Here is a 20,031-nt window from a genome sequence, read left to right as displayed (position 1 = left end):
CCTGGAGTATATTCGAATGATCGTGCTTCCCCCCCTGAAAACTGAAAATACGCCAGACTGAACACGTGTTGTGAATGACGCGTTTACCTCAGCCCTCATCACGAGAGCTCATTCAGCTCATTCATCACGAACGATGAGTATAATCTTACTCCTGCTGCGTTTGTGACACTCACTCAGCTTTGGGAATGGCCTCACAGGGCAGCAAAGCATTCTGGGAATTGTTGTCTTTCATCCACATGAGACAAAAATACATTTTCTGTCTTTTCTCAGTCTAGAAGGCACCAAAGTCAAAAATAATTTCACATTTCTAGTATATTAATGACCCAGTTTAAATACAGATTCATCTTCCCAGCGCTGAAGTACCCCTTTAAATAGCCTACTTTGAAGAAAAAAATACATAAAAATAAACTTTTTTAAAGTACACAAATTGTACTTTTTTTTAAATAGCTATTGTTGTAATTTTTCTAAAAGCAATAATCCATTTGAGGCCGTGCAATACAATGATTTTACCAAAATTAAGAGGGTTTTATGCATATTCATAGTCATGAAGTAGCATTCACAACTCATTATACTTTCATAACATGATATACACTACTGTTCAAAAGTTTGGGTTTGGTAAGAGTTTTTAATGGTTTTGAAAGAAGTCCATTTTGCTCATCAAGGCTACATTTATTTGATGAAAAATACTGTAAAAATCGTAATATTGTGAAGTATTTTCACAATTAAAAAAAAAAGATTTCTATTTAAATATATTTTAAAATGTATTCCTGTGATCAAAGCTGAATTTTCAGCATCGTTCCTCCAGTCTTCAGTGTAACATGATCCTTCAGAAATCATTCTAATATGATGATTTGCTCCTCAAGAAATATTTCTGATTATTATCAATGTTGAAAATGTTCAAAAGAACAGCATTTAAGATATTTTGTAACATTTGGCCCGGTTTCACAGACAGAGCTTAGATTAAGTCAGGATTAGGCCTTAGTTCAATTAGGACATTTAAGTAGATTTTATAAATGTGCATTAGAAAAACACATTACCGGTGTGCATCTTGAGACGAAACAATGGCATTGACATATTTTAAGATATGCCAGTGCAGGGAGCTTTCGATTAAAACAGCGCAAACATGCAGTTTAGCCTAAGACTTGTCTGAAACCTGATTGATGATTCTAGCTGTACTTGAGTGAAACAGGTGGTTAAAGAGAGAGTTCACCCAAAAATGAAAATTCTGTCATCATTTACCCACTCTCATGTTGTTCCAAACCTGTATGTGTTTCTTTCTTCTGCTGAACACAAAATAAGATATTTGGAAGAATGTTTGATAGAAGATAGAACAACCATTCACTATCATAGATGGAAAAAAATACTATCATAGTGAATGGTTGTTCTATCTGCTGTGTTACAAACATTCTTCAAAATATATTTTGTGTTCAGCAGAAGAGAGAAACTCATACAGGTTTGGAACAACATGAGGGTGAGTAAATGATGACAGAATTGTCATTTTTGAGTAAACTACCTTTCAAGAGATGCACGTGGCTTATTTGTATCCATCAGAAATGTACTAGATTATGACAACTGTCTTTACAGGGCTTGGTGATATCATCAGAAACACAGTCCTCAGTAAAATCACTGTGAATGCATGGACTCTTGTGGCGTATTACTTTAATAAAATGCAACAAAAACAAACACCACTCACCTTTGACATCTTCATCCTCAATGGTGGTGTTGCTGCTGTCTGAAGATTCCTGTACGGCAGACAAAAGCAATCAGTGTCTGACCTCACACCTCCATTAACACACATATACCAACAACTAAATATTTACTCAACAAACAGCGACCAACTCCAATAAAGCACCACCATACTACCACTGAAACAAATGGGATAATCATCACCACAAATGGAGTTATACATATTACACTTCAGGTGAAATGACATCGCCGGCTGATCTGAGCTCTACATCCGAAGTAGGTTTAATCTCAGGCTCAGCCACCTGGTGAGGCTGTAACACAGCCATTCAATGAAACTCAGATCCTCTACGCTCCGTTGTGCTTCTCCACATCTCTTTCCCAGATGGCAGCATTGAGAACCCAGCTGCACCCTCCCTCTGCATATGCATGCAACCACCCACACACACACAAATGCATTTAATAGCTCACATTTAGCTTCTGATGTGTAATAAATGCAAATGATTGAGCCCCGTCTACATGTATTTCTCTCTATGGGTCCCTGTGGGTGCGTTATCGGCCCACCGCAGGCGTCATGAGGATTTGAGCCACAGACAATCGTACAGTCAGACTTCAGTGAGCTGTGGACGCTCATATGAGGACCAAAAATTATTTTTTGTAATAAGTCTGATTGGATAAAGAAAGTTAGAAAAAACTGTTAAAAAACAGTCTGGGCTATGACACTTGGCACTTATGTCCTAGACACGTTTAGCTGTGGTGCTGATATGGAAGATGCAGGTTCAGGTCCTATTTCTCTTCTAAAATAACTTTTATTAGCATAAACATAGCAAAATAAGAATTGTAAATATACTAAGACTCTTAAATATCACCCTTAAAGTCAAACCTTTTAAGGAAACAAAACAAATCTTTTAAATAAATTTAAAATACTATAAATACTAGGGCTGGGTATCGATTCAGATGTTCCAATTCGATTCGATTTCGATTCAAAATCGAGAACGAGAGGGAAAAAGACGAGCAAAATAAGATGGATTTTGGATTCTCAATTTAACTCAAATTAATATAGATTTAATACGAATACTATAGGTATTTATATATATATATATATATATATATATATATATATATTTTAAAACTGTATATTAAACTTTTTATTTTAGGTACATCTGAGTACATTAAAACAGAATGTATCTCTATATTTCAAATCCATACAATTGTTAAATACAATTTTGATGCAACTGGGCTAAGCCCAGTTCATTCACTATGGTACCAACGAGAGATCAAGTTAGAAGCAACCAAACACCTCCACGTTTTCCCAATTTAAATACAGTTACACGAATAGTTGAACGATCCAGTATGATGACATAGCATTTAGCTTAGCCCACTAAGCTATATTTTATCATGTCAGTGCCATGCTTCAGAGAGATTAAGTGCACACACTCAGACGAGAGAGGGATGTATCAACTCATTTTAGTTAAGGGAATAACATAGTTTAATATGAAAAAGCGGTGAAGTATCCCTTTAATATGTATCACATTACGAAGTTCTGAATGCAGTTTCACACTGACTTTTTGACTAATTTATGAGCATATTGACTAGCATGGGTCAAATGATTGGATTGAATCATTAGTTTCACTGTTTTAAATGAAACCAATGAACACTGTACTACACACCACACACTTTCTCAAACACTTTCCCATTTTAATGCGAGTTCATGCTCACCCGCAAACCCAAAACAATATCCTTGCTCGCACCACAGAATAAAGAGACTGGCAACGGACGACAGAAGCAGAAAGAGGAAGAGAGAGAGGTGGAGGATGAAAGAGAAGAGCATGAGAGGGAGCTGGGGAAGGATGTACCTTGATCCCATCCACTGGGTTATGGATAACAGTGGTCTGAGGCTCCTAGAGAGAGAGAGAGAGAGAGAGAGAGAGAGAGAGAGAGAGAGAGAGAGAGAGAGAGAGAGAGAGAGAGAGAGAGAGAGAGAGAGAGAGAAGAGAGAGAGAGAGAGAGAGGGGGGGGGGGGGGGGGGGGGGGGAAGGAGGAAAAAAGTCGAGCAAAATGAGATGGAGGTTCCTTAATCTACTCCGTAGATTCCTCGGAATGGTTGGGTATTATCGAGGTTTCTGCAAGAACTTCTCAACTGTTGTCACACCACTTACAAATCTACTGAGCCCTTCTAAAAACTTTGTGTGGACTCCGGAGTGCCAGCAGGCATTTGTTAATGTGAAGGCTTTACTATGTACTGCCCCGGTACTTTCTGCTCCTGATTTTAATGTACCATTTAAAATTGAGGTAGATGCAAGTGCTTATGGTGCAGGTGCGGTGCTGTTACAGGAGGATGAGGATGGAGTTGACCATCCTGTTTGTTACTACTCCCGTAAGTTTAACAGACACCAGCTAAGGTATTCTACCATCGAGAAAGAGGCTCTGGCAATGTTACTCTCTCTTCAGCATTTTGAGGTTTATGTGGGTTCGTCTCCTGTACCTGTAATTGTTTACACGGATCATAATCCCTTGACATTCCTCTCTCGTATGTATAATCATAACCAGCGTCTTATGAGATGGTCTTTATTGGTCCAGGATTATAATTTGGAAATTAGGCATAAGAAGGGCATCAATAATGTTATTGCGGATGCATTGTCTCGGGTTTAGTGAATACAAACTTTTTAAAGTTTGTTCTTGTGGAGGGAGGTGTTACGCCTTTTAGGCATATGTGTTTTGTTTTTTTGTGTGTATGTTCTTTTGCAGGAGCCTGTTCCCTCATTGGTTCCATCATGTGTACTTGCTCCAGCCAATCGCTGCCTGTCTTGTGTGATTAGCCAATCACACACAGGAACCTGAGATCATCAAACACTATAAAAACCCCAAGATGGCTGCTACACAAGAAGACTGTTTTTCCTCTTTCCTTTGTGCTGGCCTGTGGCCTTTGTTGTAAAGTTTTCAATTTGTTTGAATTGTTTTTGAATTGGGAACAGGTTAGGGGCCCTGCACATTTTTACAACATGTAGTCCTCAACTGTCTAGTAACATCAGGTAAGGAGTGTTTGCCACCCGTTGTAAGTTTTGTTTTAGTTAGAGTAGGTAGATTTATTTTGATGTTTTGTTTCTAGTAAGCTTCTTCTTACTTTGAGTTAGTTGGTCTTTTGGGTTTTCCTTTTTTCTTTTTGTTGGCAACACTCTTGTTCCCTTTTCACCCTTTTTTTTTTGTTTTGTTCCCCTTTGTGGGACTGTAAATATGTAAATATATGTTTAATTACTTTCAGTAAAACTTTACTTATTTTGCCCCAAACTCGGTTGGTCTGCTTAAGTCTTCTGTTCTCTGTGTAACCTGAACTCGTCTTAGCTGAACTCAGGTTCTAGTTTTATGTTCATGTCCCCTTGATACCTCTAGACTACTGGGGACGTAACATAAAATGGGAGTAAAACAAGTGTTAGCAAAAAAAGACCAGAAACGGAGAGAGGCAGAGGAAGTCGATAGTGGTTATTAGTCAGAGGTGGCGCTCTGGTGAAAGCCAGAGGACAGCCGAAGGTCAAAGCCCAAAATCTGAAGCCAGCCCAGAGATGTGAATGCATAATCCCAGTGCAAACACTGTAGATCTAACAGGGAGTCCAGCGAACCTACAACTTTTTCAATAACATTTTAAAGTGCCCCATTATGCTTTTTTGGATATGACCTTTTATGTAGTGTGATATAACTGTTTGCGAATGTAAAAGGTCTGCAAAATTTCAAAATGCATGATAAATGGAGTCATTGTCACCCAAAAGATAGAACGGATTCCGAAGTGCCTGAAATTAGTTGCCAGTAATTTGGTAAAAAATTTGCATAAATGCCAGTCTATGCTCTTCACTTCACAAACAACAGCCACAGTTCCACCGCAGGAACTTCCACCCAGGATATAGGGATTTTGGGGTTGTACTCGTTGTTTGGCTCTAAATGAAGTTCCGGGAAAGAAAATCTCTGCTTGCGCGGTAGAACTTTTTTAAAGTTCAGTCATTATTGGGGGTGGGACTTGGGCGCTGAACATGCTGATTGGTTTTATTTTAACCACCATTTTTAAAAGTTTGTGGCGATGCGTGCAATTTGCTATTCGAATCAACAATGGAGTTTAAAAAAAACGACAGATGGACCGACGACGAAGTTCAGGCTTTATTAACGGATTAGTTGACTTTAAAATGAAAAATATCCCATGATTTACTCCCCCTCAAGCCATCCTAGGTGTACATGACTTTCTTCTTTCTGATGAACACAATCCTGGCTCTTCTAAGCTTTATAATGGCAGTAATGGGATCCAGTTTGAAGCTCAAAAAAGTGCATCCATCGATCATAAACATGCTCCAAACGACTCTGGGTGGTTCAGGGCAGATAGGACGTATGATGTAGAACGTAGCTTAGGCATTTTTGAACTGTGAAAGGCGTTGAACTTTCTTAGTAGGATGAATACGGAAGGTGGTCTGGTGAAGCTTGATATTTCACGAAAATAAAAATAAGGATTTTTTTTTCTTACACAACGCATCACTTTGGAGTCGTGTGGCTTTTAAGAAGGATGGATGTGCTTTTTTGAGCTTCAAACTCGTTCACTGCCATTAGAAGATCCAGGATATTTATTAATATAACTCTGATTGTGTTTATCAGAAAGAAGAAAGTCATATACACCTAGGATGGCTTTAGAGTGAGTATATCTTGGAGTTATTTTCATTTTAAAGTCAGCTTATCCTTTAAGATTATATTCGGAGGACGAAATCCAGCAGGAACTGGAAATTCACACACAGTCTTATGTCACTGGACTAATTTGCACAGACAGTAAAAGAAATGGACGGAGCGTTCCCATTGACTTCAACGGTGGAAAATGAAGTCAATTAGAAGCACTCACTTCCTGATGGCTGAGCGTACTGCGCAGGCTCAGACTGAGCTTGACGACGTAGATGTGACGTGAGCAACCTGTCTGACAGCTGTAGGTCTTCTAGTAGTTGTGGAAAGTGAAATCTGAATCACGTTGTTTAAATATTTTCTCCCGTTGCTTTTGGCTCACTATCGGCTTCTCCCCATTCTTTCCCCTTGACTTTATCGGACTTTGTCTCCACGTCCCCCTGACTGCCTCATAGACAGTAAAAGATTGCTTCTGAGCATCTCCGCATGTCTATACGATAATTTCTCTACTGTGCGAATGAGTCGTGTTGGTTATGACACAATCGTTAGCCTATTTTTACAGGGCGATAGTGTAAGATACAAGGTAATGGAGCCTTTTATGCATAGTCGTGTTTCTTTATAAATAAACAATGGACAAATGGAGTCTTTAAACACCTCAGATGTAAAGTTATTCACTGTCAAAGTGACTCAAAAATGAATGGGAGTCAATGGGATGCTAACAGCAGGTGATGGCTTGGTTAGCAATGGCCGCCATTATGGGTGGAACGCTTTCCGAGTACTAGATTACCCCCTTGCTAATTTGCCTAATCTTTACGGTAATTTAGACCGCGATGGAAACGCAGACAGCAACAGGACTGGGGAGAAATTTCCTAGGACAAATTGTTCCAGTGGAAACAATAATGTCAAAGTGGACATTAGCCACGTCCAATCTCAGATACAAAATAATTTGTATCTGAGATTGGAAGAGTACGGATCATGTTGTCAAGAAGGCGCCGTTTTCTGTGCCGCAAAAGCAAATCTGCTTTACACACACTTTCAAAGGATGAGGACTCGTGCTGGAATTAATACGGGGAAAACCGACACCATCATTTCGTATGTATCAAGTGTTCATGGAGATCCGGAGCTGAAATTCAGATACCGTAATGGGCATTTTGTTTCCAACACGTTCTGTAAGCGGCAGACCAATCACAACAGACTGGGCCATCCGACCAATCAGAGCAGAGTAGGCGCTCAGAAAGAAGGGGTTTAGAGAGTCCAGATCCTTTCCAAGACCAAACCGTTTCAGATACAGTGAGAAAGAGCTGATGCTGCAAGGTATATTATGAGAAAATGTAAGTACTTTTTGACCTGGGATGCATGTAAACCTATTGTAGGAGACTCTAAAACAAAATTAGGAACCTTTTATATAGCATAATTAGGGCATTTTAAAACAAATGTATATAAAATCACAAGAATATAGATACAGTTGAACAGGCTAACTTAAACTTAATAAAATTTACCTAAAATAATCTAAAATGGTCTATAATTGCAACGGACACTGGTCACACTTCAGACTGAATATTATTGCATTAGATTCTAATTGCATTAGAAGCTCATAATTAATTAAATCATAAAAATGTCTGATACAAACAAACAAACAAACAAATAAAACAAAATAAAACACTTGCTAAAAGTGGAAATATGTCATTTGTTTAACTGGATGGACATCAGATGCCAGAAAGGAGTGAACTTGTTTAGTTAAGTGATTGAACTATTAACTTTAAATATCAAGGGAACTTTTAAATAAATATCTTGGATCAGCTGACAAAAGAGTTTGGAAACCCCTGCATTAGATGAATAAAATGATAAAGTATAAAATAAAAAATATATACATGTCATATGATATAAATGTTAAAATTTGAATTATGTTATCAGATTTTCATTTTAATATTTAGTTATTTAATGCAATAACATTTAGACATTTTAAAATGGGACTCAAGTGGCCAATGCATTTTTGGGGTCACCGCATCTCAAAAATCAATGCGGTTGTGAAGCTATGAATAGATATTGCTGACAATTTTTAAACAAACAACATGAAATCAGGACAATATTAGACAATATTGTACTGGTTAATCACACTTGATTCAATTCAATAATAGACAACATTTCTATACATCAGACTCTACAGCATTAGGTCATATAAAAAAAGAACACACACACACTTTGCAACATAATAACGGTCATAATGAGTGCCAAAAATAGTGTAAACACAAAAAGCCAACGCCAATGTTTGGTTGGCCTACCATTGAACCAAACAGTGAAAAACACACAAATGCACATGTTCATGCACACATCTCTGTGAAAACATGAAGCTAACTGACGCTAACTGACGCATAAAAATCGCTGGTCAGAACATTAACATGGTTTGGATGACAAAGACAAAGATGCATTGACAGACACACTACGACAGGTGGCCTGAGACGGGCCAGACGCTGACACAGACAGACATGTGTGAGACGGGAGGAGGAAGCCAAAGCGACAGACGAGTCGGACGAGAAGATGGAGTGAGAGAGAACAGAGAGGAATAAGGAGGTAAATACCAGAGCAGGAGAAGGGACGTTTCCTTTGGGACTGGTGACTATGCTGTTTTTCGCACTGTTTGACTGTGGCTGTGCAGAACACAAAAGAGTGTTAAAGGGTGTCAGTGGGAGTTTAAGGGCAAGAGGACAGAAAGAGAGAAAAACAGAGAGAGAGAGGGAGGAAGGGGTGATAATGTGTTCAGTGGTGAGGGAGCGGAATGTGTTTTATCTAAACTCATAATTCATCAATTGAACCAGTGGTCTTGGAGATGCATGGAGTGCCCTTTGTTCATCATTTGACATTTCATCGCAGAATTAAAAAGAAAAAATTGATTTACAAGAAAATTCTGCTTTTTCTTGGGACCATTCCCTAGTGGAAAAAAACCTATAACAAAACCATATTTAAAAAGGTATACTACAAATCCATTAACATATTTACTGAGATATCGCTTGAGATTACTAATTAAACTCTATTTGGAGTACTACTTTATTCCACAATGCACATTTCTTAATATTAAATATTTTTAAATATTAAAATGTGTTTTAATGTCACTAATAGTAAGGATAGTATAATTACTGAATAATATCTTTAAATGCAAGATATTTAAAGTATACCTAAAGTATACTTGCAATATTTCCATCTTAGCACAATCAAATATACTTATGTATATGTTTAGTTGAACCTCAGCACTACTTTTGAGTAATTTGTACATTAAGTACAAAATTAGTTGCTACAATTTAACTTTAAGCATACCAAATTAGGTATTATATTAAGTACATCAATCTGTAAATATTAGTAGTACACTTATCATAAAATAAATGTATTACATTTAGTTGTCCCTTTTTAAAGGGATAGTTCTCGTACAAGCCGATTGTTTCATGTTTTAAGACAATATTATAATATTTTAAATAATTTAATATGGATTTGTCTGTGCATGTTTTTTTAATCTCACAGATTTTGCTACCACTGACATGCATTATACTGACAGACTGCAATGGTTGGAGTTTTTTTTTAAAAATACTGAAGAAACAGTCATCTATATCTTGGATGCCCAGGGGGTAAGCAGATACCAACGATATCTTTGATATGGATATCAAAAGATATCTTTTTTGGGTGAACTATCCCTTTAAGGTTTATGTTAAATTATTTTATTTCACATAATTAAGCATATTTCCTCCCAAAATGTCCAAGTGGTACTTACTGCAGAGTCAAATAACATTCAGCTCCTTCTCTTTGGAGCTCCAATGAGGTGGAGGGATAGAGTTGTGGGTAGGGTTAGGGTGTGGTTGGATATTCTAGCTCCACCCATTAGACACAAATTACATTCGGCCCTCCTCTCAGGAGTTCTAGTGGGAAGGAGCTACATGTCCGCTCTACCTATTTGCTCTGCAGTGAGCAGTCCCTCAAAATTTCCATAATGTGCATTCACATGAACTTTTTTAACTAGTTTTTAAAAAATATATTATTTATTTATTTATTTAAAAATGTACATTAATATCTCAAATTTACACAACATCTCAAAAAATAACTCAAATTTTAATAAATGCAATGTATGCAATTAATGTTTTTTTGTGTGCAATTCCATTATTTTCAAATGGTGATTATCATTACATTCTCATAAAAAATATATACTACTACCATCATGTATAAAAACTTAAAAAATACATTAAAGTATGTATTAGTTTTGGGAAAATTTGCATTTTTTTAAGCAATAAATTGTCCTTTTTTAATGTGAAATGTGGCCTGGACAAGTCCTTAAAGTAATTAAAATCAATCATGCTGTACTGCTGGAACATCCAACTTCTGATAGCTGGGTTTATATGGTTTTTATGAGGTTCAAGCTGATCATTTGCTTGTCCAGATGGTTTAACCAACCAGTGAGGATAAAGTTGACCTGGTAGACCATCTTGATAAAGCTGGTTAGAGCTAGACCACTGTGCACCAGCAAAAAAAAAAAAAAAACAGCTTAAGATGCTATGACCTGTTTCCAGCAAGCTGAATAAAACCATTCAAAATAAAGTAAGACAACAGTTCTGAAAATCTGTGCTTGGTCCATTGTTTTCTTAGAGAAAGATGCAGTAGATAAGCACAACTGGAGGAGAGTCCTTATGACACTACAGGAATTACAATCACAGACAACATCAGACAGACACAGACGTAATAACGAAAGCCAAACACAAAAGACATTCTATATCACAATCCAAAACACACACACAACAGCAGTCAACAATGACTCGCTACAATCCTACACATCATCAATAAGGTCAACGCAAAAACACTACAGCAGGTTTGAAGACCCTCACCTGCGTTTGAGAAGCCATTTAATGCCATCTGACGCTTTAAATCAATCGCTTGACATTTGAGCAAGAGAAGAATCAATATAGATCATTACAGAGGAAGAGTAGATTTATTCAACATTGTGCATTAAATGACATAAAAGCCCAAAAGGATGAGCAAATGAATGAATGGATAAACAAGAGTGAGATGAGAAAGGGATGGAGGGATAAAGAGATTAGGATTAAATATCATTCTCACCATGTACTGAACGGTGGAGCTGGATTTCCGTTTCTGGGTGGAAAGGAGGTGATGGAGCGATGGAATGAGAAAGTTAAAATACATGTTATGATGAACGCTGAGATGAACATTAATCACATAGAATCGGACAGACATATGAGGGAGGAAGGTTGAGATGAGGTAAAAGTGTGGGTTTTTGGCAAGAAAGTGCATTTGTCTGGTAGTTAGAAGAGGTTTTGATGTGGCTTAATGTACAGAACAGCCCTTAAGGCTTTTTCTTCTCAGACATCCTTAAACATCTTAATAAAACCGGCTGATGGCGCCGAGTCAGTGACAGAACCGTTCCTGTAACTCTACCGTCAGAAGGTTATTTGAGGAAAAAAAAGCGTTCACGGTTTTGATAGATAGGCTAAAGCCGTGGTGGAAATTTCCCCAGGAACTGGGGACTTTGGGTTGTTTCGACTGCAGGAACCGGGTTTAAATGAAGTTCCAGGTATACATGTGAGGTAGTACTTTTTTAAAGTTCAGGTACTTTTGGGGGTGGGCGCTGAACACAGATTGGTTAAGTTCACGCAGCATTTTAATTGGTCGACTCGACGCAGCATTTTATTTCAACCACTATTTTTAAAAGTCTGTTGCGGTGTGTACCGAAAGAGTTATTCGACTCAACAATGGAGTTACAATAAGACCGATGGGTCAACGATAAGGTTTAGGCTTTATTGAATTTATTTGCAACGGACAAAATCCAGTGGGAACTGTAAAGACGATACACGCAGTCCTACATAATAATAATAAAAAATGATTCATTACATTTATATAGCGCTTTTCTAGGCACTCAAAGCGGTTTACATAGAAGGGGGAATCTCCTCAACCACCACCAATGTGCAGCATCCACTTGGATGATGCAACGGCAGCCATATTACGCCAGAATGCCCACCACACACCATCTAAATGGTGGAGAGGAGACAGAGTGATGAAGCCAATCAGGAGAGGGGGATGATTAGGAAGCCATGATGGACAGAGGCCAGTGGGCAAATTTGGCCAGGAAGATGGGTTACACCCCTACTCTTTATCGAAGGACATCCTGGGATTTTTAACGACCACAGAGTGTCAAGACCTCGGTTTAACGTCTCATCCGAAGGACGGTACTCTTTGTCAGTATAGTGTCCCCATCACTATACTGGGGTGTTAGGACCCACACAGACCACAGGGTGAGCACCTCCTGCTGGCCTCACTAACACCTCTACCAGCAGCTTCCTAGTTTTCCCAGTTGGTCTCCCATCCAGCTACTGACCAGGCTCAGCCCTGCATAGCTTCAGTGGGAAACCAGTCTTGGGCTACAGGGTGATATGGCTGCTGGCCACTAATGAAGGCTAATAATGCAAATAATCTACTAAATAATGTTCATAATGTTGTAAATCAGGCAACATGCTTACAATGAAATCAATGTAGTAAATCATGTTAACATTTACTACATCACTGGACTAATCTTCACGCTACTTAAGACTGCAATGAAAATGCAGACAGCTGCAGGTCTGGGGGAAAAAAAAGTTCCTGAGTTGCAATAGTTGCAAGAGAGGGTTGCATCGGGTTGCAAGAGAAATTTTTTTTTTTCCTGGGACAAATTGTTCCGGGGAATTACGTTGGATAGAAAGAACAATAGATCAAAAGAACAGTGGTGCGATGCATAGAAAGAACGACAGATAGAAAAAATTAAACTGTGATAGATAGAAAGAACGATAGACTGAAAGAACAATAGTGACATATCGAAAGAACAAGAGCAATAGATAGAAAGAACAAGAGAACGGTAGATAGAAAGAATGGAGCGATAGATAGAAAGAACGATAGACAGAAGATACATAGAAAGCACAATAGAATGATAGAAAGAACGATATAGAAAGAACAAAAGTGATAGGAAGAACGATGGAGCAATTGATAGAAAGAACAATAGAGCGATAAAAATTATAGAAAGAACAGATGGATGGATGGATGGATGGATGGATGGATAAATGAATGGATGGAATGAATGATAGAACAAACAAGTGTTTAGGAGTGTTTTTATGGCCATTTGTGAGGTCAGGCACTGATGTTGAACGTGAAGGCCTCATCGGGTTGCAAGTCAGTCAAGTTCCTCCACACCAAACCATGTCTTTATGAACATTGCTTTGTGCACTGGAGCGCAGTCATGTTGGAACAGGAAGGGGAATCCCCAAACTCTTCCCACACAAAGTTTGGAGGTCTGTGGCTCTGCAGAAAGTTGTCGACTTCAGCGCACTGTGCACCTCAGCATACGCTGACCCCGCTCTGTGATTTTACGTGGCCTATCACTTCGTGGCTGAGTTGCTGTTGTTCCCAATTGCTTCCACTTTGTTATAATACCACTAACAGTTGACCATGATATATTTAGTAGTGAGTAAATTTCTCAAATGGACTTATTGCACAGGTGGCAACCTATCACGGTACCACGCTTGGGTTCACTGAGCTCCTAAAAAAGCAACACGTTCTTTCTCAAATGTTTGTAGAAGCGTTTGCATGACTAGTGCTTGATTTTATATACCTGTGGCCATGGAAGTGATTGGAATACCTGAATTCAATGATTTGGAGGGATGTACCAATACTTTTTACAGTGTATTTAAAATGTCATCGTTTTATCAGTGCCTGATAAAACGATGAAATGAACGGCCGAACAATAGACGGTTGGAAAGAATGACCGATAGAACCGAAGTGAATGAACGATAGAGACGGATTCAAATTCATACACATGTATTGAAAGGGATAAACTATATAAATCTAAATGTATATCCATCTATATTTATTCTCATCTTTAAGTTAAACTGTTATTTCTTTGTAACTGAACTTGTGTTTGTGAGGGTCTCTAAGAGTTAAGCCACGGTCATCCATGCTTCCCGGAGTGATGCTTCTCACAGCCGAACAAACGGCAAGACAGCAAGAAAAACGAGAGCACAGAAAAAAGAAGGGAATTGTCAGAATGGAGGAGTGTGGCGAGCCAGTTGCTAAGCAATGAGTGAGGTGCAGTGGAAGTGTCTATTTCTGTCTCCCTGGGTTCAAACCGTCAGCTATTCCTGGAGCGAGAGCTACATTCCCATTGAGGTGGCCCACCCTTCGCTGCTTCCTCACACTCATGCTCTGGATTGGGATGGATATTGTGGATCTAAAGTGAGGCGTGGGAGGAGGAATCATGGAATGATTGGCGGAGAGAGACAGAAATTGGCTCATTAGCACAGCTGACAATTACAGGGGTGATGAAAGATCACACCTGCCCGAGCCGCTAATGAGAGCGCCAAAACATTTTTTTAATGATTCCCGCCGCAGGTGCAGTTTTGAGCGAACTTGTGGATTCACTCGGAGATTCACTCCGCGGGCTAACAGGAAGTGAACTGAGCTGAGGATGGGAACACAGTCTGACGGAAACGCTGATGGTGGGCGGCAAGCCGTGCTGATTCAGACTCGACCGCAGTCAGATGAGAAGGAGTGAAAAGAAAATATGAACACATGACGTATTGGTCACTACAATACCATTCAAAAATTTGAGGTCAGCTAAAAATGTATGCTTTTATTACGCAAGGATGCATTCCATTCATCGTAATTTACAGTATAAACATTTATGTTTCAAAAGATTTATATTTTAAATAAATGCTGTTCTTTTGAACTGTCTATTCAACAAAGAACCATGAAAAAACTGCTTTTCAACATTAATAATAATCAGAAATGTTTCTGCAGCACCAAATCATCATGTTAGAATGATTTCTGAATGTGACACTAAAGACTGGAATAATGATGCTGAAAATACAGCTTTGATCACAGGAATAAATTACATTTTAAAATATATTCACATAGAAAAAAATCTATTTTATATTTATTTGACAATATTACTGTGAACAAATAAAGGAAGCCTTTGTGGACATAAGGCTTTTTTGTACAAGTCAAAAGAGGAAGCAAATAATATATTTTTATATTTAAAGTAAAACATTTTTTATCTTTCTATGCCAGATCAAAACTAGTAAAACTTCTACAGTTCACCCAGAAATGAAAACTGACAGCCTGTGAAGCTGAAGATCTGTAACTAAACAAAATCAAAGCATAAGACGGTTCAGCTCAAATATCCTAATTTATTCAGGACTAAATGTTACAGAACGGCAGCATCAGCGCAGGAGAGTCGCAGGATTTTCCTTGGGGAGATTTTTTAGCATCAGGACTCAAAAACTTGCACGCTAAAAGATTACGTAAGGCATGATTAATGCTGCGAGTGGAGGGGATTATTCTGTAGATTAGACTCCACATCCAATCCCTAATAGAGAGCAGTCACAGTTTCATTTCTAATTCTGCGGTGCAATAGAGGTGAAAGCCGACCTTTTTACTCTGTCTGAGAGGATTATATGTTATCAGAACAAATGAACCTGCAAATGCACTCTCTCTAACAGCTCATTACGGGTCAGAGGTCAACATCTGTGCGCGTTCACCTGATGCAGTTTGACGCACAACAGGCCACAAAAAGTTCTGGAATGCTTTTAATAGAACTGATGCTGATCGAGGAACAATTTAAACAATGACTGAGGCTTAATGGGTGAAATATACACTCACCTAAAGGATTATTAGGAACACCTGTTCAATTTCTCATTAATGCAGTTATCTAATCAACCAATCACATGGCAGCTGCTTCAATGCATTTAGGGGTGTGGTCCTGGTCAAGACAATCTCCTGATCTCCAAACTGAATGTCAGAATGGGAAAGAAGGGTGATTTAAGCAATTTTGAGCGTGGCATGGTTATTGGTGCTAGACGGGTTGGTCTGAGTATTTCACAATCTGCTCAGTTACTCGGATTTTCACGCACAACCATTTCTAGGGTTTACAAAGAATGGTGTGAAAAAGGAAAAACATCCAGTCTGCGGCAGTCCTGGGGGCGCAAATGCTTTGTTGATGCTGGAGGTCAGAGGAGAATGAGCCGACTGATTCAAGCTGATAGAAGAGCAACGTTGACTGAAATAACCACTCGTTACAACTGAGGTATGCAGCAAAGCATTTGTGAAGCCACAACACGCACAACCTTGAGATGGATGGGATACAACAGCAGAAGACCCCACTGGATACCACTCATCTTCACTACAAATAGGAAAAAGAGGCTACAATTTGCACAAGCTCACCAAAATTGGACAGTTGAAGACTGGAAAAATGTTGCCTGGTCTAATGAGTCTCGATTTCTATTGAGACATTCAGATGGTAGTCAGATTCTAGCGTAAACAGAATGAGAACATGGATCCATCATGCCTTGTTACCACTGAGCAAGCTGGTGGGGGTGGTGTAATGGTGTGGGGGATGTTTTCTTGGCACACTTTAGGCTCTTTAGTGCCGATTGGGCATCATTTAAAAGCCACGGCCTACCTGAGCATTGTTTCGGATCATGTCCATCCCTTTATGACCACCATGTACCCATTCTCTGATGGCTACTTCCAGCAGAATAATGCACCATGTCACAAAGCTCAAATCATTTCAAATTGGTTTCTTGAACATGACAATGAGTTCTAAAATGGCCCCCACAGTCACCAGATCTCAACCTAATAGAGGATATCAATATGGGCTAACATTTCTAAAGAATGCTTTCAGCACCTTGATGAATCAATGCCACGTAGAATTAAGGCAGTTCTGAAGCCGAAAGAGGGTTAAGCACAGTATTAGTATGGGGTTCCTAATAATCCTTTAGGTAAGTGTATATGTACGGCAGTAAAGTTCCTTGATCCTTGCGTTATTTTGTCACTTATTGAGTCACAGTAGGCTAGATGGAGCCATATACCGAGATCAGATGCAGAAGTCAGTGAAAAAACAAGCTTTTACTTGGGCTGGGCAGTATGACCGTGTTTACTGTGCGACGGCAAAAACAGATCCACTGGTAAAGTTGCTACATAGTTTCTACTGCAGTATGTCCATGACGCAATTTTTAAAAAATCAGACATGTATTAGTGTAGGTTATTTAATTAATTATAACTAAATTTACCATTTAAATTATTTTAAATTCAGCTTTATTATTAAAAACACGCACTTAATTTTTTTTTTTTTAATGCCTTAGCTATTAAGGGAACACGCCAACTTTTTGGGACTTTAGTTTATTCTCCATATCCTCCACAGTTAGATAAGTCCACATTCTCATCTCTGTGTGTGCCATAACTCTGTTTTAAGCACACACCGCTAGCCTAGCTTAGCACAAAGACTGGAGGTTAAACGGCTCAATCTAGCCTACTGCTCAATAAGTGACAAAATAACGCCAACATTTTCCTATTTGCATGTTGTGATGTGTATAGTCTGTGTAATATCATTGCGCCTGCATCACAACTTGTAAAAAGGAAAATTTCTTTGTGCTAAGCTAGGCTAGCGGTGTGTGCGTCAGACAGAGTTATGGCATGTTGCTGTGTTCCTTTAACTGAATTAATACTAATAAATGTATTAGTAATATAAGTAATATATTAGTAATAATAAATAATGTAATAATTAAAAAAACAAATAAATGAAATTTGGAAATGTTGCCTTGGCAATTTACTGAAAAAAAGTTTAAGTTGTACTAAAATTAAATAAATGAATGAAATAAATGAACACTAAATATTTTAAAAAACAAATAAGAATGGCAAAAGCACAAAATAAAGTCACTAAAACAAACTAAAATAAACAATGAAAATATAAAAATAAGAGTTAATTCAAAATATTAATAAACTAAAATAACGCTGGTTGCAACTTCACAAGATGTTTGTACAAAGGCCATTTTACACCTTGCGGCTCATCCAATCATATTTATATTTATTACCATTTGAATTGTTAAAAATTCACAAAAGTAAAGCTGTCTCACCAGATTTATCATTCATTATGCAAAATCTCTCGCTTCCCGTCCATCAAATTAGATTACAGAATTAGATTATCTGTAAACCATTGTATTCAGTGAATTATCCAAAATAGGCATTAGTATGTGGTTATGTAATTCATAAATTTTTTTTAACTGAAATTCTGGAAAAAATTGCTTAGTTGTAATATGTAGTTTGACACTGACTTAATATCATTTATATTATGAAATAAGATTATTATACCACCCAACACTACCTCAGTGTCCAGCTTGAAGAACACTTGAATCTAATCTTGTAGAAGAGACACACACACACACAACATGAAGACAGACACTGCGAACGCAAACACACAGATCTGCTTCAGACACGCAGTGGACGCCACATCAAAACTTCCACCACTTAACAGACATGAAACGTTAAGGATCCCTCCTCTACGGGAAACTTGGGGAATGTGAGCAGAAAGAGAAAAGGGGATGAAAAAGGGAAGAGGAGAAGTGGAGTAAATGGGGTCTTACCTTGACGTCGGCCTTCTTGTTGAGCAGGCTCTTGGCTGCTGTAGATGGGGAGAGAGGAAGCGCAAACATCAGCACGCTGGGATGGGAGCAACAGTCAACATTACCGGAGCGCTAATGGTGCTCGGCCAAACATGTCACATAACTGTCCAAGGCAGCTGGGGAAATCCCCCCCGTCCCACATCCAGAGGATTAAAGGCGGCTGAAACATTACATGAGGAGCGCACGTACACACACGCATCACGGGCAGAAGTGTGCTGCGTGTTAGTGAATGCACGGTGGGAACCAGAGGGAAACCTTGTAGAATTAATCACGCGATGTGATCGAAACATCCCGGCGAGGAGTGAGGGTTGGTGACTGCCATGCACACGCAAGGGGATGCGCTGGTGCACATGCAGAAGAGTGCAAACACACACACACTATATATCTAGATAAATATAGTATAGACGTCTGCTTATAAACTATATACAAACATTTTTGCAGAGTAAAACTAACCTAAGCTCTAATTCAACCCCTAAAATAAAATGCTCTTCCATTTTCTTCCAAAAAACATTTACATTACCGTTCAAAAGCTTGGGGTTGGTAAGATTTGTGTAATGTTTTAAAAGAAGTCTCCTATGCTCACCAAGGCTGCATTCATTTGATCAAAAATGCAGTACAAGAATAATACTATGAAATATTATTATAATTTAAAATATATATTTTATATTTTAATATTTTATAAAATGCAATTTATTCCTGTGATCAAAGCTGATTTTTTAGCATCATTACCAAAGCGTCACACGATCCTTCAGAAATCATTCTAATATGCCGCCGACTTCTTATAATCAATGATGAAAACAGTTGTACTGCTTCATATTTTTGTGGAAAACAAGACATTGTCACCAGTAGTTCTTTGAAATAGATTTTACTACCACTTTTTATCAATTTAATGCACCCTCGCTAAATAAAATTACAACAAACAACATAAAGATCCAGAACATTTGAATGGTAATGTGTATTATTCACTCTTTTCTTCCTTGTAATCCTTGTAATAAGCTCCCAAAGGTTTGCTGTCAAATTAAGTTCACTTCAGGGACAGTTTTACCCCCAAAATACAGCTAAATAAACACACACACACACGCACACGCGCACACACGCGCACACACACTCACACGCACAGCATTTAAAGCATGATACGTTCAAATATATGGTTCATGAGGTGGTAAACACCCGTTACCATAAAATGCTGTTTTCCTGCCACAAGTGAGAATGTTGAAGTTTGTCAAAG

At 38.4% G+C, this 20,031-nt stretch overlaps 1 protein-coding gene across 22 annotated transcripts in view; it reads right to left on the bottom strand.

Annotated features, from left to right (window-relative positions):
- Positions 1-20,031, bottom strand: part of LOC137063022 (calcium/calmodulin-dependent protein kinase type II subunit beta) — a 96,572-nt gene that overhangs the window by 19,426 nt on the left and 57,115 nt on the right. For 5 of the 22 annotated variants that reach the window (XM_067434023.1, XM_067434024.1, XM_067434017.1 and 2 more), the window contains 4 exons: positions 18,765-18,802; positions 8,910-8,978; positions 3,540-3,584; positions 1,694-1,742 (listed from right to left, as the gene is read on the bottom strand). In XM_067434023.1, the coding sequence (XP_067290124.1) occupies positions 1,694-1,742; positions 3,540-3,584; positions 8,910-8,978; positions 18,765-18,802 (201 nt within the window). Of the gene's footprint in view, positions 1-1,693; positions 1,743-3,539; positions 3,585-8,909; positions 8,979-11,424; positions 11,458-18,764; positions 18,803-20,031 lie in introns of all 22 variants that reach the window. The other 17 variants (XM_067434005.1, XM_067434013.1, XM_067434004.1 and 14 more) reach the window with 8 other exon arrangements.

The sequence above is a fragment of the Pseudorasbora parva genome, chromosome 23 (genome assembly GCF_024679245.1).
Source record: "Pseudorasbora parva isolate DD20220531a chromosome 23, ASM2467924v1, whole genome shotgun sequence".
NCBI classification, from domain to species: Eukaryota; Metazoa; Chordata; class Actinopteri; order Cypriniformes; family Gobionidae; genus Pseudorasbora; species Pseudorasbora parva.
The sequence above is the reverse complement of the archived record's forward strand: the minus strand, read 5'-3'. Positions and strand labels throughout refer to the sequence as shown.